At 37.4% G+C, this 20609-nt stretch overlaps 3 protein-coding genes across 3 annotated transcripts; 1 reads left to right on the top strand and 2 right to left on the bottom strand.

Moving 5' to 3' along the window:
- Positions 1-825: 825 nt before the first annotated feature.
- Positions 826-4444, bottom strand: surf2 (surfeit 2). Its single transcript, XM_038302317.1, has 6 exons — positions 4370-4444; positions 4090-4241; positions 3872-3975; positions 1800-1982; positions 1374-1504; positions 826-1177 (listed from the first exon to the last, which is right to left on the bottom strand). Exons 1-6 carry the CDS (start codon positions 4442-4444, stop codon positions 1088-1090), a joined length of 735 nt encoding a protein of 244 aa, XP_038158245.1. The 3' UTR covers positions 826-1087.
- Positions 4445-5937: 1493 nt separating this feature from the next.
- bbln (bublin coiled coil protein) lies at positions 5938-7563 on the top strand. The gene is made up of 2 exons (XM_038302338.1): positions 5938-6264; positions 6898-7563. The coding sequence occupies exons 1-2, from the start codon at positions 6186-6188 to the stop codon at positions 7128-7130; spliced, it is 312 nt and encodes a 103-aa protein (XP_038158266.1). The 5' UTR covers positions 5938-6185; the 3' UTR covers positions 7131-7563.
- Positions 7556-20222, bottom strand: ciz1a (cdkn1a interacting zinc finger protein 1a). Its single transcript, XM_038302260.1, has 15 exons — positions 20074-20222; positions 19398-19588; positions 17825-17952; positions 17443-17648; positions 17132-17252; positions 16921-17002; positions 15082-15164; positions 14914-14990; positions 12471-12671; positions 12222-12352; positions 12045-12138; positions 11854-11958; positions 11649-11768; positions 11351-11551; positions 7556-9924 (listed from the first exon to the last, which is right to left on the bottom strand). Exons 2-15 carry the CDS (start codon positions 19550-19552, stop codon positions 9409-9411), a joined length of 2220 nt encoding a protein of 739 aa, XP_038158188.1. The 5' UTR covers positions 19553-19588; positions 20074-20222; the 3' UTR covers positions 7556-9408.
- Between the last annotated feature and the right edge of the window lie 387 nt (positions 20223-20609).

Here is a 20609-nt window from a genome sequence, read left to right as displayed (position 1 = left end):
TAAAAGAGTTCCTGTGTGTTCATTCATCTTAATGTATATTTAAAGACATTTCAATTAGTTGAACAAAAATTGCAGGGGGAAATACTTTAAAAAAAGTAATTAACCAAAACTTTCACGACCGCCATGCAGTACCTCCGTGGACCCCCTATTGAAGACCTTCGTCCTAAACAAAACAATCCACCTTTCTCAGTTAAAGATCAAAGATGTTCGGCCATATTGTTCAGCCAGAGCTTGTCAGAAACCAGAGCATATTAGCAACTCGTATCAACTATAAGGTAAAGTGTTGATAATTTGGAGGGTTTTTTTTAGCAGCCACATCTTGAAGGTTTTGGGTTGACTTTGAACCTCTCCATTATAAATATAAAAAAAAATGATTATGGCTACTTTTTACATTAACTCATGTGATCCTTTAAGTTTTTTATACACACTGAACAGCTATAAGTTTACAGCATTTTATTACACTCAAGTTTCTTCTAAATTTTTAGATTTGATCTCTTTATATAAATCATGAAAAGATTTAAATCAGGCAAGCAGAAGTTTCTTAAGATGTTAAAACTACTTGTTTATACAATCATTTATATATACTTTATGTCTAGAAGGAATCAGCATCCCTGCAATATGCTAAGGATATAATCTATTTTGTTTAGCATTTATCAAACCCAGTTGTGAAATAGTAAACATTGAAATATTTGTTAGAAATGTTAGTATCTGGAAAATATCTTAATGGAAATTAGTAATATGGGAGTTTTACATTCACAGAATGTGTTTTATGGATTTAGAGCTCCTCTGGGAGGAAAAATAATGATTCAACAGTATTGCACAACCTAAACAAAGCAGTTTGTTGTTTTTTTATTTACAAGTGCTTCGGAATAGATATCACAAATAACTCCAACTGGCTCTGTGAAAATCGTTTGTTGTAAAAACCAGTTGTGTAAACATCATGACTTTGGAGACAAAACAAATTTCCCTAAAAGTCACTTGCATCCTTATAGTTGGATGTACAGAACCAGTTCAGCTTAAACACATACTCTAAACCGCGCGTCAGTGTTGCCCAGCTTCAGAAAGACTGCGGAAGTCTTTTCACAGGCTACTTTCCATTTAGGGCTTTTTTATGTTTCTTGTGCCCTGGTTTCCATCGGTTATTTCTGGATTTCTTCTGTAAGCCACCACTTTGGACCTGCAACATGTACAGAGGAGAACATGAATGTCTGATGAGCAAAAATAACCAGTAATACACAGAGTAGTTTTCATTATCTTTAGCATTATTTGTTTACTTTGTCAATTTTCTGATCATCTTTATCAACCCTTTAATGTTTTATGTCTGTTGGGTTTTAACCCAGATCTTACAAAAGGACCAGGTATATATTACAAACCTTTTTGCGCTTCTGCACCACCTGTGTGTCCACTTCCATTTCTTTGTCTTCATCTGTTTTAAAGTCATCGTCTTCCTCGTCGTCTTCACCTGCAGTACCTTTAACCTCAGAATTCTTGAAAAACATGGAGGCTGTGGGGTAACAAGAGCAAACATTTAAAGACCAGTTGAGCAAATCTGTATCCATATGTTGTACCTACTTTAACTGTATATAAAATCATAAAAAAAAATAGATCACCCATATCTGTATTTTTTTCTATTTACTGGTTCTTAAAGGTATTTTTACCCATAAAAAAATAGAGAAATAGAGAAATGAGGCTGTTCTACTTAATATAGGTTCAGAATTTCCTAACATAGCCCGAATCCCTAGTTAGTAAACAAAGCTGAATATCTGCTTTGGATCAAGTTTAGCACAGTTTATACTGACGTGGATAGAGGTCACTCATGCTGTCTTCCGAGTCGCTGTGTCCTTCATCGCTGGAAGCCGGTTCCCACATGCTATTGGACCGTCTTTTTGAGGACTCACTCATATCATCTCCGACATTTTTAGGCCTCTTCTGTTTTAGTCGGGCTGGAACAAACTCAATCCCCTGCTTCGCACACTCCGCATCTGAAGAAAACGAAAAGCAACCATTTCACAAACCCCGCTAGAAGTACTTTTATGAAAACAGTAAATCCTGGGACAATCTGTCTTGTTACTTTGTTGTATTTTTTGCAATAAAGTAATTAATTTTGTTTTTAAGAAGCATAAAAATAAATAAGCACAAATATCTTAATCAGTGTTTGATTTTTATGAGCACAGATGACAGATTCTAGCTGAAATACATTCCCATCAACTGACATCAGATAAAGTAAAAGTTCCTTCCATAATGACTAAAAAGTAGTGATGTTATGAGATGAGCCGAGGCTTTGAGGCGTGTGTTGAGTAGTTGAAGGAGCATTTCTGCGAAGCGCGTATTGAGGCTTGCTTCATTTAGAGGAGGGGCCAAAATCAATTACGTCCGAAGCCTAACTACCGCCATACCACGTGGGAGCTTCGGGAAGTGGTTCAGCTCGCCCACAAACTTTGTTCTTTATTCAATCAAGATGTGGGAGTTTGTAGGAGAGTTGCAGTCTGTTGGATAGATTCTAAGAATAGATTGGTTGTTTTTACATACAATTTCGTTGGTTAAAACAATTTTGGTTAGATCAAACAATACAATAATCAGAATCTGAACAAGCCACTGGTTTCAGTTGTATCATTAAGTGGCATCTTTTGTAGGACATTGACCTCCAGTCAGAAGGTTGTGGGTTTGAGACTTGGTATAAGCTTTTGAAAGTTGCGATTTTCATTCATCAGTATTTTGGCCAAAGTGACCAATGGTATTGGTTTGGCCTTTTACCAATGTAGAGTGGGTAAAAACACTGCCAAATTAGATTGGTTGGTTTAACAATGACTACGTTCACACTGCAGGCCTTAATGCTCAATTCAGAGTTTTTTGTGAAATCAGATTTTTTTTTGCGTTGCTGTTCACATTTCCAAATATATGCGACTTGTATGTGATCTCCTGTGTGAACTGCAGTCATACAACTCAAGTGTCCCCAATGCGCAGTAGAGGACGCAATGACGTCACAGGCCAGTGTGCTTTGTGTTTACGGAAGTAAACATAGACGGTAGTGCCGGAGCGCATCTAGAGATCTTTCCCTACCATAAAAACACTATCTTCTCAAGATGGTTTAACATAAATACTGCTGCTCTCATCGTCCACAATGGTTGTAATTTTTCTTGCCGCTTCTTCATTGGAAGATCCTGAATAGTGACCTTTGTCTGGTATTAATGGTGTTCAGGTTGGATGGATTTGAAACGATCAGATTGGTATCAGATTCAGGACCACATAGTCAAGTGGCCTGGGTCGCAAAAAAATCGGATCTGTGTTGTTCAGACAGCAATGAAAAGATCAGATCCAGGTCGCATATGGGCAAAAAAAATTGGATTTAGGTCACTTCAGGCTGCAGTGTGAACATAGCCTAAAAGGTTTAACAATAACTTCCAGCAGGATTTTCAGTATAAAAATGAACACCTTTCATTTTGCTCATCATTGCCCAATTTGCACAAGCATGTTCACTATCCGCTTGAACTTATTTCACTAAGATGAAAAACAGTGTACCTTAAAGAATTTTTCTCTTCCAAGACATTTTACTCACAAAAAAAATGACTATTATACACACCATTCATGCACAATTTCAAGGGAACCTAAATGGATAAAAAACAAAAGAAATCAGAGTTTGTCACTAATTGTAGTTATGCACTCCACCAGTAGGTGGTGACATGTTCGCGTGAAGCTGCCTAGACTGTGGGAATTGTTGAAACAATTTGGCCAAACAGTTCGATGCCTCATGAGGCTTCATCTCAGCATCACTACTAAAAAGTGTATTTCCATCTTGCCTGCAGTATTGCACAGCCCCTTCATAAATTTCCAATTACAGACAAAATTTCACATAAATAAATTTTAAACTTACACTGAGTTAGGGCTTTCTTGAACCGTTTCCCACTGACGTGTTGAAGGACATGTTCTGGCTGCCGGTTGAGGTGCCTCAGGGTTAGTTTGCAGAAGAGCTGGTTGCTACAAATCAAGACAAATAGAAAAAAAAACTAAACAACTATAGCGCATTCTACACCAAGTTAGATTAAAGGTCCAAATTTGGTAATGTAAAAACCAGGAGTTTTTTCTTCTTACGGTTGCTTTGTGCTTGGTATAATGTGTGGCTCATACTGGCTGTAGTTGAACTGAGCAGCTGCGTTTAGTTTCTTATATTTCTTCCCCTGGATAAAAGCCTGTAACTCCGTCAGTTTGCAGGGAATCTCGTGTCCGTTCAGGGTGCATTTGATCTGCAAACACATTTATGTTGAGGTTTAGAACCGATCACCAAGCTGAGCTTCATTAAAAACAAGTTAGCACACCGCTACGTCACGTTGCACGTGTGTTTTAAGTGATATTTTGTGGATTTCTCATTAACCTTTCTGTCGTCTGTGAGCTGAAAAAAGGGATGAGCACTTAGAAACGTTCTGATTTCCGCAGTTAATGCATCCATCTCTGAGAATTACTCCTTAACAGATTGCAGCGTGTGGTGGTTCCCAAACAGGAAGTTGCTGACACGTGGTTTGACGTTTGTCTCGGTGTGTCTTTCTTAGCGCCCTCTACTGGTAAAAGTTAGGAAGGACACATTTGTACTAAATTATGAGCTGGGGAAGCCACGTATTCTCTTTTTTTGTGAAATATATATCGACCATTTAAAACTAGAGGAAATACACATACTTCTTATTAAGATAGTATTTTTTAAAATAATTTATTATTCATGTCTAAATATTTCTAAAAGAAGCTTCGGCATATATTTCATGAATTAATTTGGCCAATGTTGCTGTAGTTATTGCTTGAAATAGATGTCAGGGTAAGGAGGATTACACTGTAAACACATTCAAATCTGTTTTTTGCTGTTGTTTTTCTTTTTTTACGTGTGAAAATCACTGAAGAGAATTAGAGCCACTTGAAAAAAATAATATCAATTATATCAAAATGGCACCGATTTTACATATTTCAGTTAAACATGGAAGAATCTCAGAATTTAATGTGGATGTGTACCATGAAGGAAGAGATGTGGAAGCACTGTTTCACTGACAAAGATGTGAGTTGTTTGGGAGGGCCAGAACACACATTTGTGGAAAATTACCTAATTAGGCGACTTTTTACGTGCCTGAGGGGTCCCAGGTGATGCTATTTTATTACTGGAAGAGCAGAAGCAAGGGAGCTAGTTTACTCTCTACAACAGACATGGCTACGACTTGATAATAACATGTTTGTTAGGTCAGAATTCAGGGGGAAAAAGTCAGAATTCAGAGAAAAAAGTCAGAATTCGACTTTAATCTCAGAATTCTGAGAAAAAAAGTCAGAATTCTTAGAAAAAAGACCCCCCCTCCCATATTAAACTGAAATAACATATAAAAATCAGTTAATTTTTTTTTCAGTGGCCCTAATCTTTTCTTCCCAGAATTCTGAGATTAAAGTCAAAGTTCTGAGAAAAAAGACTGGTTGGGTTCATTAGTGCTGGGTGATTTAAAAATGTGATTTAAAAAAAAAATATTTGACTGTAACATTACTTAAAATCAAATTTAAGGAAATATTTTAGCATATTTCAAATGGTTACAGAAACTCTAACTGAATTTATTAATGATTTAAAATAATTAATAAAAAAAAATATTTACATGTAACTATAGTTACATTTACAAGTTATGAAGAATATTTAGGAAACTAACATTAGCTGACTATCATGTGCTTTTGTCAGCTGACTAGTTTCAGAGAGTGGAAGAAGCATGAGTGTTCACTCCATCTTCACACATCTTTTGCAAAAATATTAATGCTAGTGAAAAGACAGAATGATCCGTCTAAGCGTTAACATATTTTTCACAAACAGAAATTAGTCTAATTAGCGTTTAAACAAGATTTTTATAGTGAGTGATTGACTATATATTTGATTAACTCTTTTTCTACAAAACTCCTACAGAGTGAGACCTCTTGCTTTGTTCCAACACACTGCCCATTATTTTCCCACAATCCACTGGTTCCGTACACAAATATAACTTTGTCATTTTGAAACACTTTTATAAAATCAAAAAATATACTTTGACATAAAAATAGCAAAACAAAAAATAACGACCGGAATGCTAATTCAATGAAGCTGACATAGATCGAGGATTTAGGCGTCTTCTCTAATGATAGCTCCTGCACGTTCGTTTATAAGATTAGCAGCTAAAGGCTAACGGGGAGAATTTAGAGACATGTCTGGACCAAACGGAGACCCAAACATCTCCAGCGAAGAAGGGATCATCAACGACGACGACGAGTTTGGCGAAGAGGGTAACAGATGCTAATTATTAGAATAGTATCCCATCATTTAATGATAACACACGTCCTGAATCTAACTTTATGAGTTCCTTGGACGGGCTAACCTTAGTAACAAACGTTATGTTGGACTTGAGTCTCAGATTAACTTGAGCTGCTCTTTGTCTTTTGGACACAATTTATTTACGGTATGATTATTGATCAGTTCACACGTCAGGGATAACAATAGAGACATTTAAAGCAGGTGTTGGTTACATAATCAACCACGTACCTGCCATCAAGGGAGTGGATGCTTTTCTTTTCTTTAGAAATCTGGTATTTTATTACTTAAACCCCTCACAGAATGAATCAAATGTAGTTGTGTCATAGTTAAAGAAGATTTTTTATTTTATAATTTTTGCAAGAAACTCTACCTAGCTTTACGGAAGAGGATTAGGGCCAGTGGGGGGAAAAGTTAACAAATTTTTTAAATTTTATTTCAGTATTATATGGGGAAAAGTCATAATTCAGACTTTAATCTCAGAGTTCTAACTTAAAGCTCAGAATTCAGACTTTAAGCCCAGAGTTCTGGATTTAAGCTCAGAGTTCTGACTTTAATCTCAGATTTCTGGCTTCTCTGTTCTGCTCTGCTCTCTGCTGTTTATCCAGAGTACGCTGCAGTCAACTCCATGCTGGACCAAATCAACTCCTATCTGGATGACCTGGAGGAGCGCAATGATGCGCTGAATGGTAAACTACACGAACTGCTGGAGTCAAATCGGGAAGCACGCCGGGATTTTAGGGCTCAGTTAGCTGACTCTCAAACCCAGGAGGAGCATCGTGATGTGGAAGAGGAGTCTACTTTGCCTAGCAAGCAAGATCAAGACAAAGAAAATCATTAAAACTGATGAATAGATGCAGAGTCAGAAATGAAGAGGAAAAAAAGATTCAATTCCTGATGTCAGTTGGAGTGATCATCTTTGTCTTCATTGTCCATTTGATTAAATGAAGCTATACGACCTCACTGGGAGAGATGGCTATGCAAACGACTGGGACCTTCTGTTGCTATATTGGTCTAAATGCGTATTGATTCTGGTTTGTTTCCATGACAAACTTAACAAATCCTGCTCTTAAAAAGTTGTGGTCAGATATTTACATGTTAGAAATAAGTGCAATCTGTATTTGTATTTATTTTGTCCTAAAAGTTAAGTCTAGATGTTTATCAATATATCTCTGCTGCACTATCACTGCATTATTGTTCATTACCTATTTTAAGATGTGTGATAATGATTAACCAGTCTGTCATTTGTAAAGAAATAAATCAACATTGAGAGATTTGTGAGACATTTTAATATAAATTAAGATTACTCTGAAACGGAAAAGAAACATCCAAAAATACAATAAACTTCCAGCAGTTAAAAAAAAAACAAAAAAAAAAAACATCCCCTGGTTGTTTCTCAATTTCTCAGTAGCTGAATAAAAATACAATAGGAAACAAACAGCTTTATTCAAAACTACCATTTCTTTTCTTGAACCATTCGGGTTAAACAAGCTTTAGGAGTAAAGTTCAGCACACTTCCTTATTCCTTCAGAAATACAGGATCCAACATGTGACAATCACACTCATGACTACAAAAGCTGCTACACATGTCCATTTTTTTGTGGTTTTAAATATCCTAAACTAGTAAGGAAGATGAAATGTTGCCAGAAAAAGAACAGTAGTTATAAGAGGGAATTGAAATATCCTCTTTCCAACATTTGCAGTTACACACTTGTACACCATACTATATTAACTGCTACTTTAAAATAGCAAAGGTGGTTCAAATGTAGCCTTTTGTTACACAAACACCTTTCATGAAAGTAACAGATTTGTACTTCTTATGGAAGGTAAAGGAAATTAAACCAGGGGAAAAACTTGAGTTAACTACACTGCAAACTATATTGATCTGTAAATCCTTAGGTGCCTTAATATATATAGGCACACCAGGAATGACCAGCCTGTTGATGATCTGAAAAAAAGAAAGAAAAATCCTTCTTTGGTGCCAGGAAAATGCTAAACTTTTATTCCATATGGATAATAAATTCAGATTGATATGTTTTATCTGCTGCTGTTTATCTTTTCAGGACCTTCTAGATTCTGGTGCCCATATAACAAAATTCAGACATAATTTAGTTTGCAGTTTGTCTGAGCTAAACAAACATACTCGACTCCTACATCTTTTATTTAAAAAGCTACAACTGGTGCCAATTTTTGTTACCAAAAAAAAAAAAAAAAAAGGAACGCAAATGTGCTTAATTATGGACCAGATTCATCCTTCTTGATCCAAAGTGCAACTAACACTTTTAAAACTATCACTTCTTCAACTTGTTTATGCAGATAACATTCTAGGTTCCAGTTTACTAAAAACACTTCAGGTGAAAAAGGTTTTCACTTCACCTTCAGTGTTGGTTTTGACAATCAGAGTGACAGTAAACACTCATCGGTCTCCTGACCTGAGGACAGCAGGGTGGAAAATTAAAGTCAAAAACAGGCAGACGTCTTCTATTGACATCATCTAGGTGGTTATGGTAACTCAACATCTGACCTTGGTGGCGTTTATTACTTTTGTAATATGAACAACCTAGTTCTTGTTTAAATGTTGCAGCATGTAGTAAATGCAATTGATGCATGTCAAACTTTGACTTCTAAATAACAGCCAATCCAGGTTCAAGCTGCAAGACAAATCCTTTTCTCTATTGCAGAATTTAAAAGCTGTTTTGAACACATTGCAGTTTTAGTCTTCAGTCTACATACAAACCTTGATGTAATGTGACCATACTGAATGCCCACATACTGTTAGGATATACTATATTTCTATCCAATGGTTAATTACCATTAAGATATTTCCTGTATCTCATTTTGGATTGTTTGTAATCTAATTGTGACAGAGTATGGCATATGAATACATTTCAATTAATTTTTTATAGCCAAATTCAAATGGTCTAACCTCCATTTAGAAGCTGTTACTTTCCCAGCTGGAGGGAAATCTGTATTAGAGGTTCTGTTCTAGTCTCTCAGTCACCAGTCTTCCTGTGTTTGGTGTGACTTCCTTACACTTTCCAATTGAAGACATAGGCTTCTGACTACAGTCCCATAGCCGTGGAAATTCAGATAATTTTTTTCCTACATCAAATTCAGACTCAGCGTCTGTTTGCTGCCCTTCCTGACCGTCTTTTCGCTGTGTTTTTTGCTTTTCCACCACAGTTTTTTTTCCCAAGGCCAACAGGAGGTTCCTCCTCCTCCTCTGCATACAAACCAACCGCAGCGGGCTCTGATCCCGCCTGCTCTCTGCTGACAGCCGGGATCTCAACTGAACTCTCCTCAGGCCCAGACACCTGGGATGGGCTGCATCTCTCCTCTTGGTCAGAGCTGAGCTCCTGGGTGAGGTTTTCAGAGCTTGCGGCTGAGATGGAGAGGTCCTGTGAGGTAGAGCTGGCCTCTACCTGTTTCTCCATTAGCTCGTTTTCTTCCTGTGCTTCCGGTTTGGTGGCCGAATTAGAGTTTAGGTCAATGGCTTCTCCTGTGTCAGTCGAGAGCACGTTTTGTTGTGAACAGTCTGAAATTTCTAAATCGTGTCTGAGGCTGTCTGCTGATGGGGGGGATTTCCTCGAGGGATGAGCAGCTTCATCCTTTTCAGCAACCATCACTTTGTAGCTCTGAGAAACAAAAAAACAATCATTAATTTCTTTATTTAAAAAAAATAAGTGCCAGGAGTCATTTTTAACCCTTTCGACTACCAAACTTAATGGCTCAGCTACATTTATTAATAAAATAAAAATCCTAAATGAGCTCCTTAGAGATATGACCTCCCTCCATCTTGCCTGGAACCATCATCAGCATTGGTCCATCATTAACAGCTCAGTAAGGCAACGCTGTGTTTCCTCCCAAGTAAACAAACCAATATCTCTGCTACAGAAATGCAATTAAGATGCCAGCTTAAAACTCCCTTGTACTCGAATATAACTAGAAGAAGACATAGAATGTCAGTTCAGATTTCAGCCATGCAGCTTCCAGGTTTTTGATCATTTTCAGTCTGGCTTTCATAAAAATTCAGATCTTTTTAAAGTTGAATTGATCTTTAAATGATTGCTCCATTATGATCCCAGTTTTAGACATTGATACTACTGATCCAAATGCTTTCCTTAGAAGGAGTTGAGGAGATTATTACTAGATCAGTTTCATCTCTCATGTGGGGTTCCACAGAGGTCTGTTCCGGGTCAAATGTTATTTACTTTTTACAGTCTCCCTTTAACTAGAATTAATAAAACATCTTATATTTTTCTATATTTTTAAATTCAGCTCTTCTCCAGGCTTTGAGTGCCATAAAATCTGTCTTGTTAACTTCTTCTTTCATTTAAGTAACATTTCTAAACTGCAGCGTCATACTGTTTAAATAATTCAATGCCCTTTTTACTGGTTTGATGAATCATCCATTTCACGCCTCCATGACATTTAAAATTATGCAGACTGAATATTTAAAAGGTTTCATGCAGAAGATGACATACCCCTTGTTTAAAACTCTGTGCATTGGTTATCTGTTATTTTTAGGATTTGTTTTTAAAAGTTAAACAGGACTAAACAGTCAGGTCCGTTATTACTAGTCTCATCTTCATCTCTGATTTACACTGCTTTATTTTAAAAAAATATATTCTTATGGAGTTTGAGAGGCATTTCATTATTATTTTGTTTAGCACATTCAGACAAATTTGTCTGTGAAAGGTTCTAAACAAGTACGGCAAGAAAAGTTGATTTAATTAAAAGGATGGATTTATAAATGCAGGGCAATCCTGAAGAAAGAAATCTGTATTTTAAGGCGGTAATACCCCTGAAACTACAGGAGATTTATTTTCCAAGCAAATAAAAATGCTAAACATGCAGCCTGATCAACGATATAAAGTTTAAGATTAAAACACATTTATTTATTAAAACAGCAAAACGTCCAGCTCTAAATCCAACTGAAAACCTGTAGCAACACTTGATGTTTACTTATCCTCTATAATTAGTAAATTTAGCAAATAAAAAGCTAAACTGGCTTTAGATAATTACTGACTTTCTTCTATTTGGTGGTGAAGTCTAACTTACCTTAAGGTTTTCAAAGTGCTGCAGTGACTTGCAGTGGCTGTGCAGGGCCGATGATTCAAAGAGGTAAAACTTGTTGCAAAGCCTGCAGATGAAACCTGCCACTGGATCTAGGAAACTGGATCCATAGATGATGTCAGGGTCATACTGCTGTTCACTGGTCAGGTCATCTAGGGTCACCTCTTTTGCAGAGGACCAGCCATCCTGTCAAAGTGAAAGGTTAATAATCATAAACTGAAATAAAAACGTCAATCTTTAGTTCCTGGTAATTAAATCCTACAACGAATGCTATGCATCATACCTTAGTGGTTTCTTGCTCTCCATCATTCTTTTGCAATTGGTGTGCTTCCAGGTCAATTGAAAAGCCGTCTGTGCCTATGTTGGTCAGCTTAGACAAAGTCTCACAGCCTTTTTCCTGGATCTGGTTAACATTGACAAGCACATTGTGATCTGCGGCATTGACTTCTGGGAAATGATCACTCTTGTCTAAAAGCTATCTGTTCTACCTTTTGCCTGTGCTCCTGAGAGTGAAGGTGCTCCAAAAAGCTTAGGGAGGTCTTGAAGCGTTTCTGGCAGACGGCGCAGAAGGAGAGGTCGGTTTTACTAGCAAGCTGAGGAGATGGAGAGAAGCAGCAAATTACTTTTAGACCAACAGGTTTGTTACATCCATACAACTAATCCACTTGGCAAAGATTACCTTGTGTTCCTCGGAGCGCTGATGATCTACGGTGCTACAGGTAAAGTGGGTGTGGCATGTAGCACACCACTGTTTTAAGTCTGCTTTCTTCTCCCTGCCAACAAGAAGCATCACATAAATACAATATGTCATTACAGAAAACTAAAAAGAAATCCTTTTTTTTAGTTTTTAACTGACCCATCTTTGCTGGCACCCTGTAGAGACTCTTGCACACGTGGAAGCAGGGTGACCAAGCAGGCATTGCTCATGTGTTGGATTTCCATCATCCTTTGCTGGTGGGAAATGCTGTTCATGTGACTCCTGAAGTTCTGCAGACAAAAAAACAAAACAAAAAAAACATAAGCATACCTAAATTAAAAACAGCTATGCAGGCGTTCTCTTAGACAAAAATCTGCATCCAGTTTTATCTGTGTTTATTCCACCTACTTGCTGGTTGTGGCAAGTGATGCTGCAGAGGTAGCAGTAGAATTTGTTGGAGCCCTCGGATGCTTCTTCTTCATCCTGGTTCTCAGGAAAAGGTACTGAGGTGTCTTTGTCCTGTGTCGTCTCCTCTGCTGGTACGTTGATTTGCTCCTTATCTTCACCCAGTCCACCAGAGGGCGACTGCGCTGACAATCCTTGGAAGGCCTTCAGATGGAAATGGAAAATTAAATAACTTAATAAGATTGTGGATGAAGGATTTCCTCATCGAAAAAAACAGTAGAAGAAAAGTTTTATTTAGCAGAATTCAGTCCTGGTCAGCATGAATGTGTTTGGAAAAAAACAACTGAAGACGTGTTTACTGTATTCTTTTAAATTAGGACCATATTAGACAAGGCTCTGATAAAAAAAAACATAAAACAGTATGTAGATTCTGTTCATTATTATTTGTTTGCTAGTTTAGTAAATATAAAATTTCTTTAAAATATATTTGAGGAAAAAAAATATTCTGTTGGATCTGTGATTTCCAAACATTTTTCATGTAAAAATCCTACTTTTACGCACTCAAGAAATCAGGGACAGTCTCTGTCCATTTCAATTTAGAAGAATATAAATACGAAGTACTCAGACTTTCTTAGGCAGGTGTAAAGAGGACCCAATAGAAACCAGGTACTATCAGACAGCCAGGAAGAAAGGACACAAGAAAAAAAAATCTTACCCATACTTAGGGGTGTGGTAAATAATCGTTTTGGCAATATATTGTGATATTCGGCTGCCCAATATAATATCGATCTTTCACTTCTTAGTATCGATAAAAAAAAAAAAAATGGTTACATAAAACATTGATGGGAAAATGGGCTACCTCTGCACCACCACTGTGGCAGAAAGCGCTGTGGAGCCCTTTAACTGTGCGTGCAGCACCAAATCTGTATTTGAGGCAGTCACAGTGGAAGAAAACCCCAAACAACATGGAAAATAATACCTAATCAATATTTTCTGATGAAGATATAAAGCACTTGCCGTTTTATCTCATCATTTGATTTTGATAGCTGGGGAAAATATGGCAATATATAGTGATACTGCAATATCGTGATAATATCGTATCGTGACTCAAGTATCGCGACATGTATCGAATTGCAACACTCATGCCAATACTCACCTCTACCCATACCTCGGGTCTCATTAATCTAAGATTGGATGTGTTCTATACTAAGAGTGCATGCCCAAAAGCCAAAAATGGCATTATGCAAAAGATATTTCACATTCATGAAACCATATAAAAAAATAAAAAAAAATAAACTATTTTCTTACCTAACCCACAAGTGTTAGGCACCACCTCATGTTTGGCCCTCATTCAGTTACAAATGGTCCTTGCAAAGTTACTCATTTCCTTTTTTATTTATTTGACAGGTTCTCCTGAGTAGTCATAGCTCACCAGTGCAAGTATAAACTGGACTATGATATTGGAAGCTTACAATGATGTCGAGCTATGATTAACATTTAATATGGTGTTATATTAAATGTCTGAAAGGACTTTGGTTCAGTTTTTCTCCTCATCATGTTTCATGATTTTTGCCTCTATTTCAAAATATACATCCTCATAGGTGGGAGACGGCATTGTTCCACGGCAAGTTTGTTTTTTAATAGATCACATCCTCTTCGCATAAAGTTGTTTACAAAAGTTTCAGAGTGTCCTAGAAGCGCCCCAGAGGTGTGGTCCTCTGGACACTTCTCTAAAATACGGCTGGTCTATTTTTCACTCTTAATGCTTTCAGTTATTGTCAATCTAGAGTAGAGTGGAAAATTCAGGCAGTAAGTCGGTTGCTAAAAAGCAAAATAGATTCAGTGGGATTTCAAAGTTAAACATTACATGTCCATATATGATCCAATTTTACTCTAAAAAAAAAGCAACATCACGTGCAGCTTCAGCAGGGAGTCACCGGAGAATCTCATTTCATTTGACACCATGGACAACGAAATGTTTATTATGGAGGTGGGGGGGGGGGACACACTATTTTATATGGCACAACTAATCTGTTTTAAAAAGAGAATACCAGAGAGGAAAAAAGCACGAGCTAAAAGGTAAGGTGACCAGATAAAGAGCATGCATGCATGTGTAGCGAGCGCTTGCACTGGCCACATAATCACTTGATTGTTCTATTTAAAGCCCACATGTATATACTACTACTGTGTGATGATCAAATCCTCACGTTAGGAGTCCAACCGCTTCGCTCTGATACTCTCCCGTTTGAATAGGGTGCTTCGCAGAATCCGCCGTGCTTAAGCTTTCAGTGGAACCCAGGGGCGAGAACTACCAACATTCTATACTGTTCTGAACTCCATAGGAAGCCACTGTAGCTCTGTTTGGTATCAACTGCTATTTGAATTAGCTAAAATAAAAAAAGATTTTTTCCTTCATAGTGTTCCTCTTGTGTTTAGTTTTTCTTACATCATCAGCATTGGTCTCCTCCATCGGCAGATCATCAGCCTGCCCAGTGAGTCCTTCATCATTTTGACTGGTGCCGCCTATAATAGACAGAAACACAAATAGTTATTCAAATAGGAAAGTTTCAAGATTCTATAAAAAAATCCTTGGAATGGGTTGGTGGGTGGGTACCTTCTGACTGGATGTCCCCTGCATTGGCGCTCTCTGACTGAGCGGTTCTCTCCACCACAGTCTGCTCTTTAGGCTCCTCTGACCTGAGACAAACATGATTGTTTTAGACATTAAAGCCTTACAATAAGCTCAACTTGAATCAATCCAAATAGAAGCTAACATAAAAAATTGGTCAATTTGGGACTGACGCCTTCCAAAAAGACTACAAAAACCAAAGTTACACAAATGTAGGGAACAGGTGAAACTCTCACTTACAAAACCACAAACATATGAAGGTGCATGTCTCTCAAAGAACACACGTTAGGAAATCACATAATTTTGTTAAACATGAGATGGGCTGTGTCCAATATCCTTTCATGCAAAGGACTGTGGGAATCCATACAGGTCCTTAGCAGCAGATAAGGAACCTCAGGAGGTTCCTATTCTTATGAGAGGAAGCATCATGCTTCGTCTTCCTAACTCCTTTCTTACTGCCAGTACTATTCGTACAGCACTTCCACGTAGACTAAAGTTGTCCTTGATTGCAAATTAAGTGCTAAGGCACATCGGAAGGATGAAGGACTCCAGAAGCCAGGAACTGGAATTAAAGACTGTTTGTTCAAAGTGGAATTTATCCGTCAAATGGAGCAAAGTTTATTATAGATAATAAAACATATATATGTCATAATATATATATAATAAAACACTAATTAACATAATGTTGAGTAGAGTAATTGTTTGCATCCCCAGCTAATATAATTTTCTAACTTTTTACATATCCTGTTTCGGAGGCAGCAATAGCTGTTTCTATTGTATCACTACTCAGTATTGGACTGAAGCATCACTGATTAACCTTTTCCTGTGTTCATTTGTAGCACAGTTTGTGTTCCTTAATATTTAAACCACTGATCTCTACTTTTTCACTAGATTGCTGATAGGCTGAAAAAACTGCAGTCAACTGCAGCCATCTTGGTACTCCCCATTCTCATGGAGTTGCGCCATAAAAATGCCTACGTGTGTAGCATTTGGCTGCAAAAATTTGGCTCAGGAAAGACGTTTTACAGGTAATTGCACAGTCAGTGGAAGGAACACACAGACACAGCATCAAAGTATATGACATCATGTATGCCCAATTTGCAAAAATAAAAATACTATAGCATTAACAGACATATACTTGTGATTCAGTTTTGATATAAAATCTTGGAATTTTTTGTAATATGTAATTACTAAAACAATGTCATCAATACATGTATATTACATCTTTTTTTTTTTTTAACAGTGTCCTGTCTGGCAATGCGGCAATAAAAATAATTGTCCTGATGCCAAAAAGAGCCCAACAGATTTTACTTTCACAAGTGTAGCAGTGTGGCAATTGCCATATTGCTCCACTTGTTTCATGCATATAAATTGCTTTATTATAATTATGCAGGGAGTTTAACAGTTTATATGGACACTGCAATGTAAATAGAGTAGAAAAACAGAAGAAGAAAAGGAAAAAAGAAAAAAAAATGTATACTACATCTAAATCATCAGATAGTGTGTGTATGCAATATTCTTAATATCTGAATAGAGCAGTATTATGCTCTATTAATGCACTAATTTTGTTGTGATGGATTTGTATGTCATATTAAATGATTTAGAGACTTCATAATCACTATGCAAACTTATGTTGACCATAAATGACAGTAATCTACTTATGCTATGAAAAAGCAAGCATGTCAAAGTGATGAATTTATCTATATGGATTATTACGATGTGACAGCTCCTCTATATTTGGTATTCATTTTTTACCACGGTCAATAAAGAGTTGAAATATACTCTAGCTAACAAGAAAACAAAAAAAAAAAAATATGCGCACACCTGTCTGTCTTCTGCCGCTTTGTTACAGGTTCTTCAAGTTGCTCCTCAGGGATCTGGCTATTTCCTTCTTCCACAGCACCATCTGTCAACAAGAAATTCAAAGACATATAGAACTTTACCATTAATGGGCGTGCTTTGTTATATTTCACTATGTAGAACACTTTAAATTGACACCACGCTAATCTTTTCATCTGTAACAGCAGATACGTACCTGTCTGAGTCTCGTCAGCCATTTCATCTGTGCTGTTAGCTGCAGCCGGTTGGTTGTCAGGGCTTCCTGCAGCCATCTGCTCACTATCCCTCTTCCTGTCTGGCTGGCGAGCTGCTGCATCCTGCACACAGAGACAAATCATTATACTTCTATTGCATTAAATGCAGCTGTTGCAACAGCAATGTACATAAATTGTTAACGTTAGTCAAAATTTATATTTTCAATTCAAAAATGTATTCAAATGCAATACGATCATCTTCCATATTCACAACAGGAGTTTCACAAACACAGAAATATAAATAAATTATTACTGTTGCAGAGATGGAGGAGGAGGATGAAGCTGTTCCGGCGTTGAAGAAGCGAGAGTGCGGGTGGAAGGCTCGTGCAGCTGGGAAACCCATGATGGGGGATTTAATGGCCATTCCCATGGGAACTGGCCCGAGTAGTGATGACCTGGCTCCTGCAGTAAAGAACTGCCGGAACTGCTGCCCACCCATCCCAAAGCCCCGCATGTTACCTGGATGAAAAAGCAGCATGAGAGCAGACCGACAGATGGGCTTTGTTAGTAGTGTATAGGTTTAGACTAAAATAGGAAAAAAAGCAACCTGACAACATTAGTACTTCCAACTCCAAAAAATCCAACTCTACTGTTATCTCAGGGCACTGCGTTATAAAGACGACTACAAGCTGTACCTTGCATCTGTTGCATCAGGATAGCACTTTGCAACATTGGATTAGGGGCAATGAGGGTTGTTTGGGTTGTCTGGCACAAGTTGACCATCCTAGGTGGAGGGGCCGCCTGAGTAGGAACGGGAATGGCACTGCACAAAGACAGATAGTAAATATTCACCAATATGCATACCCTTTTCCCCTCCAGAGCATAAAAGCTTTCTTTAAAGCCTGAACATTCTAATAAAAAAAAAAAAAATCAGTTTCACTCATCATAAAAAAACAAGTCTAAATTAACTGAGCAAATTAAGTCTGACAGCTGAGAGGTGAAGTTTCCCTTCAGCCTTTAGTCTTTGGAGGCTCTAACCCATGGGTAACGAATTAAAAATCAGCAGGGTCCAAATAAAGAAAATCATCAACCAGTAAAGGTCCGGAGAAATTTTTAATTAATCTGTTACTTTAAACATAATTTATCACTAAAATACAATTCGGTGTTTATGCATCCATGTTATATATTGACTTTTCAAATAAAAACATTAAAAATCGAAAGTGTTTTTTTAAAGCTACAGTGTGTAATTTTCAGCGACATCTGACGTCCAGACTGCAGACCGCAGCAACATGAACATCTCCCCCCCAACAGTACGCCGAGCGTTACGGGACAAAATGTCTTCCACGACGTCCGCATCACCTACCTTCTCAAGTGATAGGTTTGTTTACATAGATAATTGTACAGATAGTATTTCATTAGTCTGTGTAGGGTATAGATTTTTTTTTACTTGCCGTAGTTACTTTCGAGCGTAATGGGCGATCTCGCAATCGCTAGTTTGTTGGCTCTGCGCTGCCGTAGCGCAAAGATGTCTGCCTCCATGGCTGTGAGACCCGCTCCTATGTAATTATAAATAACGAATTCTAAGGCAACGCAAATATTAAGGTTAAGAGGCTGAGCTCATAGATGATGATAAAAAAACATAGTTATGTATAATATATTACATTTCTGACTGTATATCCCTGTAATTATTACACACTGTAGCTTTAAGTAGAGAACAACAATCGATCAGTTTGGTATATAGACAATTTCCTGATTCACATATTTCATAAATCATCTGAACTGACTGTTATTTATTTTTTTATTCATTTATGGCTTAATTAGAGAAAAGGAGGCTTTAGGCTGCCCTAAAATCTATTTTCATCCATCATCCTAGAAGCTCTGACAAATCACTTACTTAAAGAAAGGAGTATTTCCCACAAGGTGTTGTTGCATGTAAGCTACACAATTTCATTTTAGTCTCACTTGATATTTAATTTTTTTTCCTTTTATTGTAAACAAATACAATACAATACAATTAGGTAAACAACAGACAAAACAAACATAACCCTTTCATATTATGTCATGATGAATTGAAACCTGTTGTTTAACTGAACATAATGTAAATAAAACAATAAAATAATGAACACCATGCCAAGAGACTGGAAGTAAGAGCTCGAAAGCATGTTTCTGTGGATCCTGTTTTCAATTCAAGCCCCGCCGCCAGAAGTTTGAACATCTTTCACACCGAAGGGCCTCAAATAATCCCCGGGGTCGAGTTAACGGTCTTACCGAGGAGTCTGGTGGTGATGACCGACATGATGAGCGGGAGGCGGCTGCGCTGGAGGAGGGGGTGGAGGCTGCTGCTGGAAAAGTTGCTGCAGCTGTCGCAGGTGTTGGTGAAGCTGTTGTTGTTGCTGCTGCTGATGGATGTGTGGGTTGAACATCACTGCAGAAACGATAATACCCTCTGCTGGTTCGCACTGCGATGTCGGACAAACGTGCAAAAGTCTTTACAGTATAAGAACCTTGAATCGGATGGTAAAATATTAAGAATAACGGCTTTAATTTGTCCTTGAGGGACCTGCGGTTTGACAAACACTATAATCCTGCGCACAGCCTCAGACATCAGGCTACTCTCGTATTACAGAGCTACTGGCTAACGTTAGCTTAAATCATCAACGTTAACTTTATGCTAACTTAGCTCCGAATGAAAAACAGAACAAAATAAAATCCGCATTTAAAGTAACACCTCCAGCGAGAGGGTATCGTATAATCACATAGAAGCAGGTTACTGATAGTTAGTTGAGGTTATTAGCTAAATATAATTACACCTGTCTAACGTGAGTGACGCTAATGTTATGTTAGCCATCACTCACATAGAAAACAACAGGTTAGCTTAGCATAGTTTTCACCTAGCCGGCTATTTCAATGATATAGCCGTTTAAAATAACTTTGTACACTTTACCTCGGGCTTCCTTTGATTCTGATGCAAAGAACAAAATGAGGACGCTGGTTTTAGTTTCTAGCAAAAGTCATATTGTTGAGTTAACTACTCGCTGCGAACCTGCTCCCCTGAAATCCAAAACCCCACAGAAAAAATAAAGGAAAGTACTGGACTATATCGCCCCCTTGTGGTTGTCCTGGAAACTAAAAAAGGAGAACTGCGGCATTGTGAATTATTAAGAGTAATTTTGTTTTATCCTAGGATGAAATTATTTTAATTCAGATAATATTCCAACGAAAAAGACAATGATAGCTACATGCAGTGAAAAGATTAAATATTTAAATTCTAAAATAGAATGGTTTTACTGTGTTTATATTGTGCAAAGTGAATGCAAATGCAATTTCACTGTATGTTATAGTAATAGCCATATTCACATAGTTTAGTTTGAACTAAGTAGTCCTAATATGTTTTTCAAATCAACATGTTTTTTTTCCAAGTTACCAGAAACCACGAGTGAATGAACAAGAAGGTTTTAATCCAGTCCAAATGTGATTGTT

The sequence above is a fragment of the Cyprinodon tularosa genome, unplaced genomic scaffold, assembly GCF_016077235.1.
Source record: "Cyprinodon tularosa strain WSP-4 unplaced genomic scaffold, ASM1607723v1 ctg113, whole genome shotgun sequence".
Lineage (NCBI taxonomy): Eukaryota > Metazoa > Chordata > Actinopteri > Cyprinodontiformes > Cyprinodontidae > Cyprinodon > Cyprinodon tularosa.
Note: the sequence above shows the minus strand (reverse complement) of the source record. Positions and strands in the feature narration are given on the sequence as shown.

Bases quoted from the DNA above. Each gene is read 5' to 3' on its own strand.
- surf2 (XM_038302317.1), bottom strand. From the start codon at position 4,444: ATGGATGCATTAACTGCGGAAATCAGAACGTTTCTAAGTGCTCATCCC. The intron at 4,242-4,369 runs GTTAATGAGAAA...ATGTGTTTGCAG, and splicing joins AGCTCACAGACGACAGAAAG to ATCAAATGCACCCTGAACGG. The intron at 3,976-4,089 runs GTAAGAAGAAAA...CTTGATTTGTAG, and splicing joins ATACCAAGCACAAAGCAACC to CAACCAGCTCTTCTGCAAAC.
- bbln (XM_038302338.1), top strand. From the start codon at position 6,186: ATGTCTGGACCAAACGGAGACCCAAACATCTCCAGCGAAGAAGGGATC. The intron at 6,265-6,897 runs GTAACAGATGCT...CTGTTTATCCAG, and splicing joins CGACGAGTTTGGCGAAGAGG to AGTACGCTGCAGTCAACTCC.
- ciz1a (XM_038302260.1), bottom strand. From the start codon at position 19,552: ATGTTCAACCCACACATCCATCAGCAGCAGCAACAACAACAGCTTCAC. The intron at 17,649-17,824 runs GTACAGCTTGTA...TTTTTCATCCAG, and splicing joins CCTGATGCAACAGATGCAAG to GTAACATGCGGGGCTTTGGG. The intron at 12,672-14,913 runs GTAAGAAAAACT...TTCCATCTGAAG, and splicing joins AGGAGACCAATGCTGATGAT to GCCTTCCAAGGATTGTCAGC.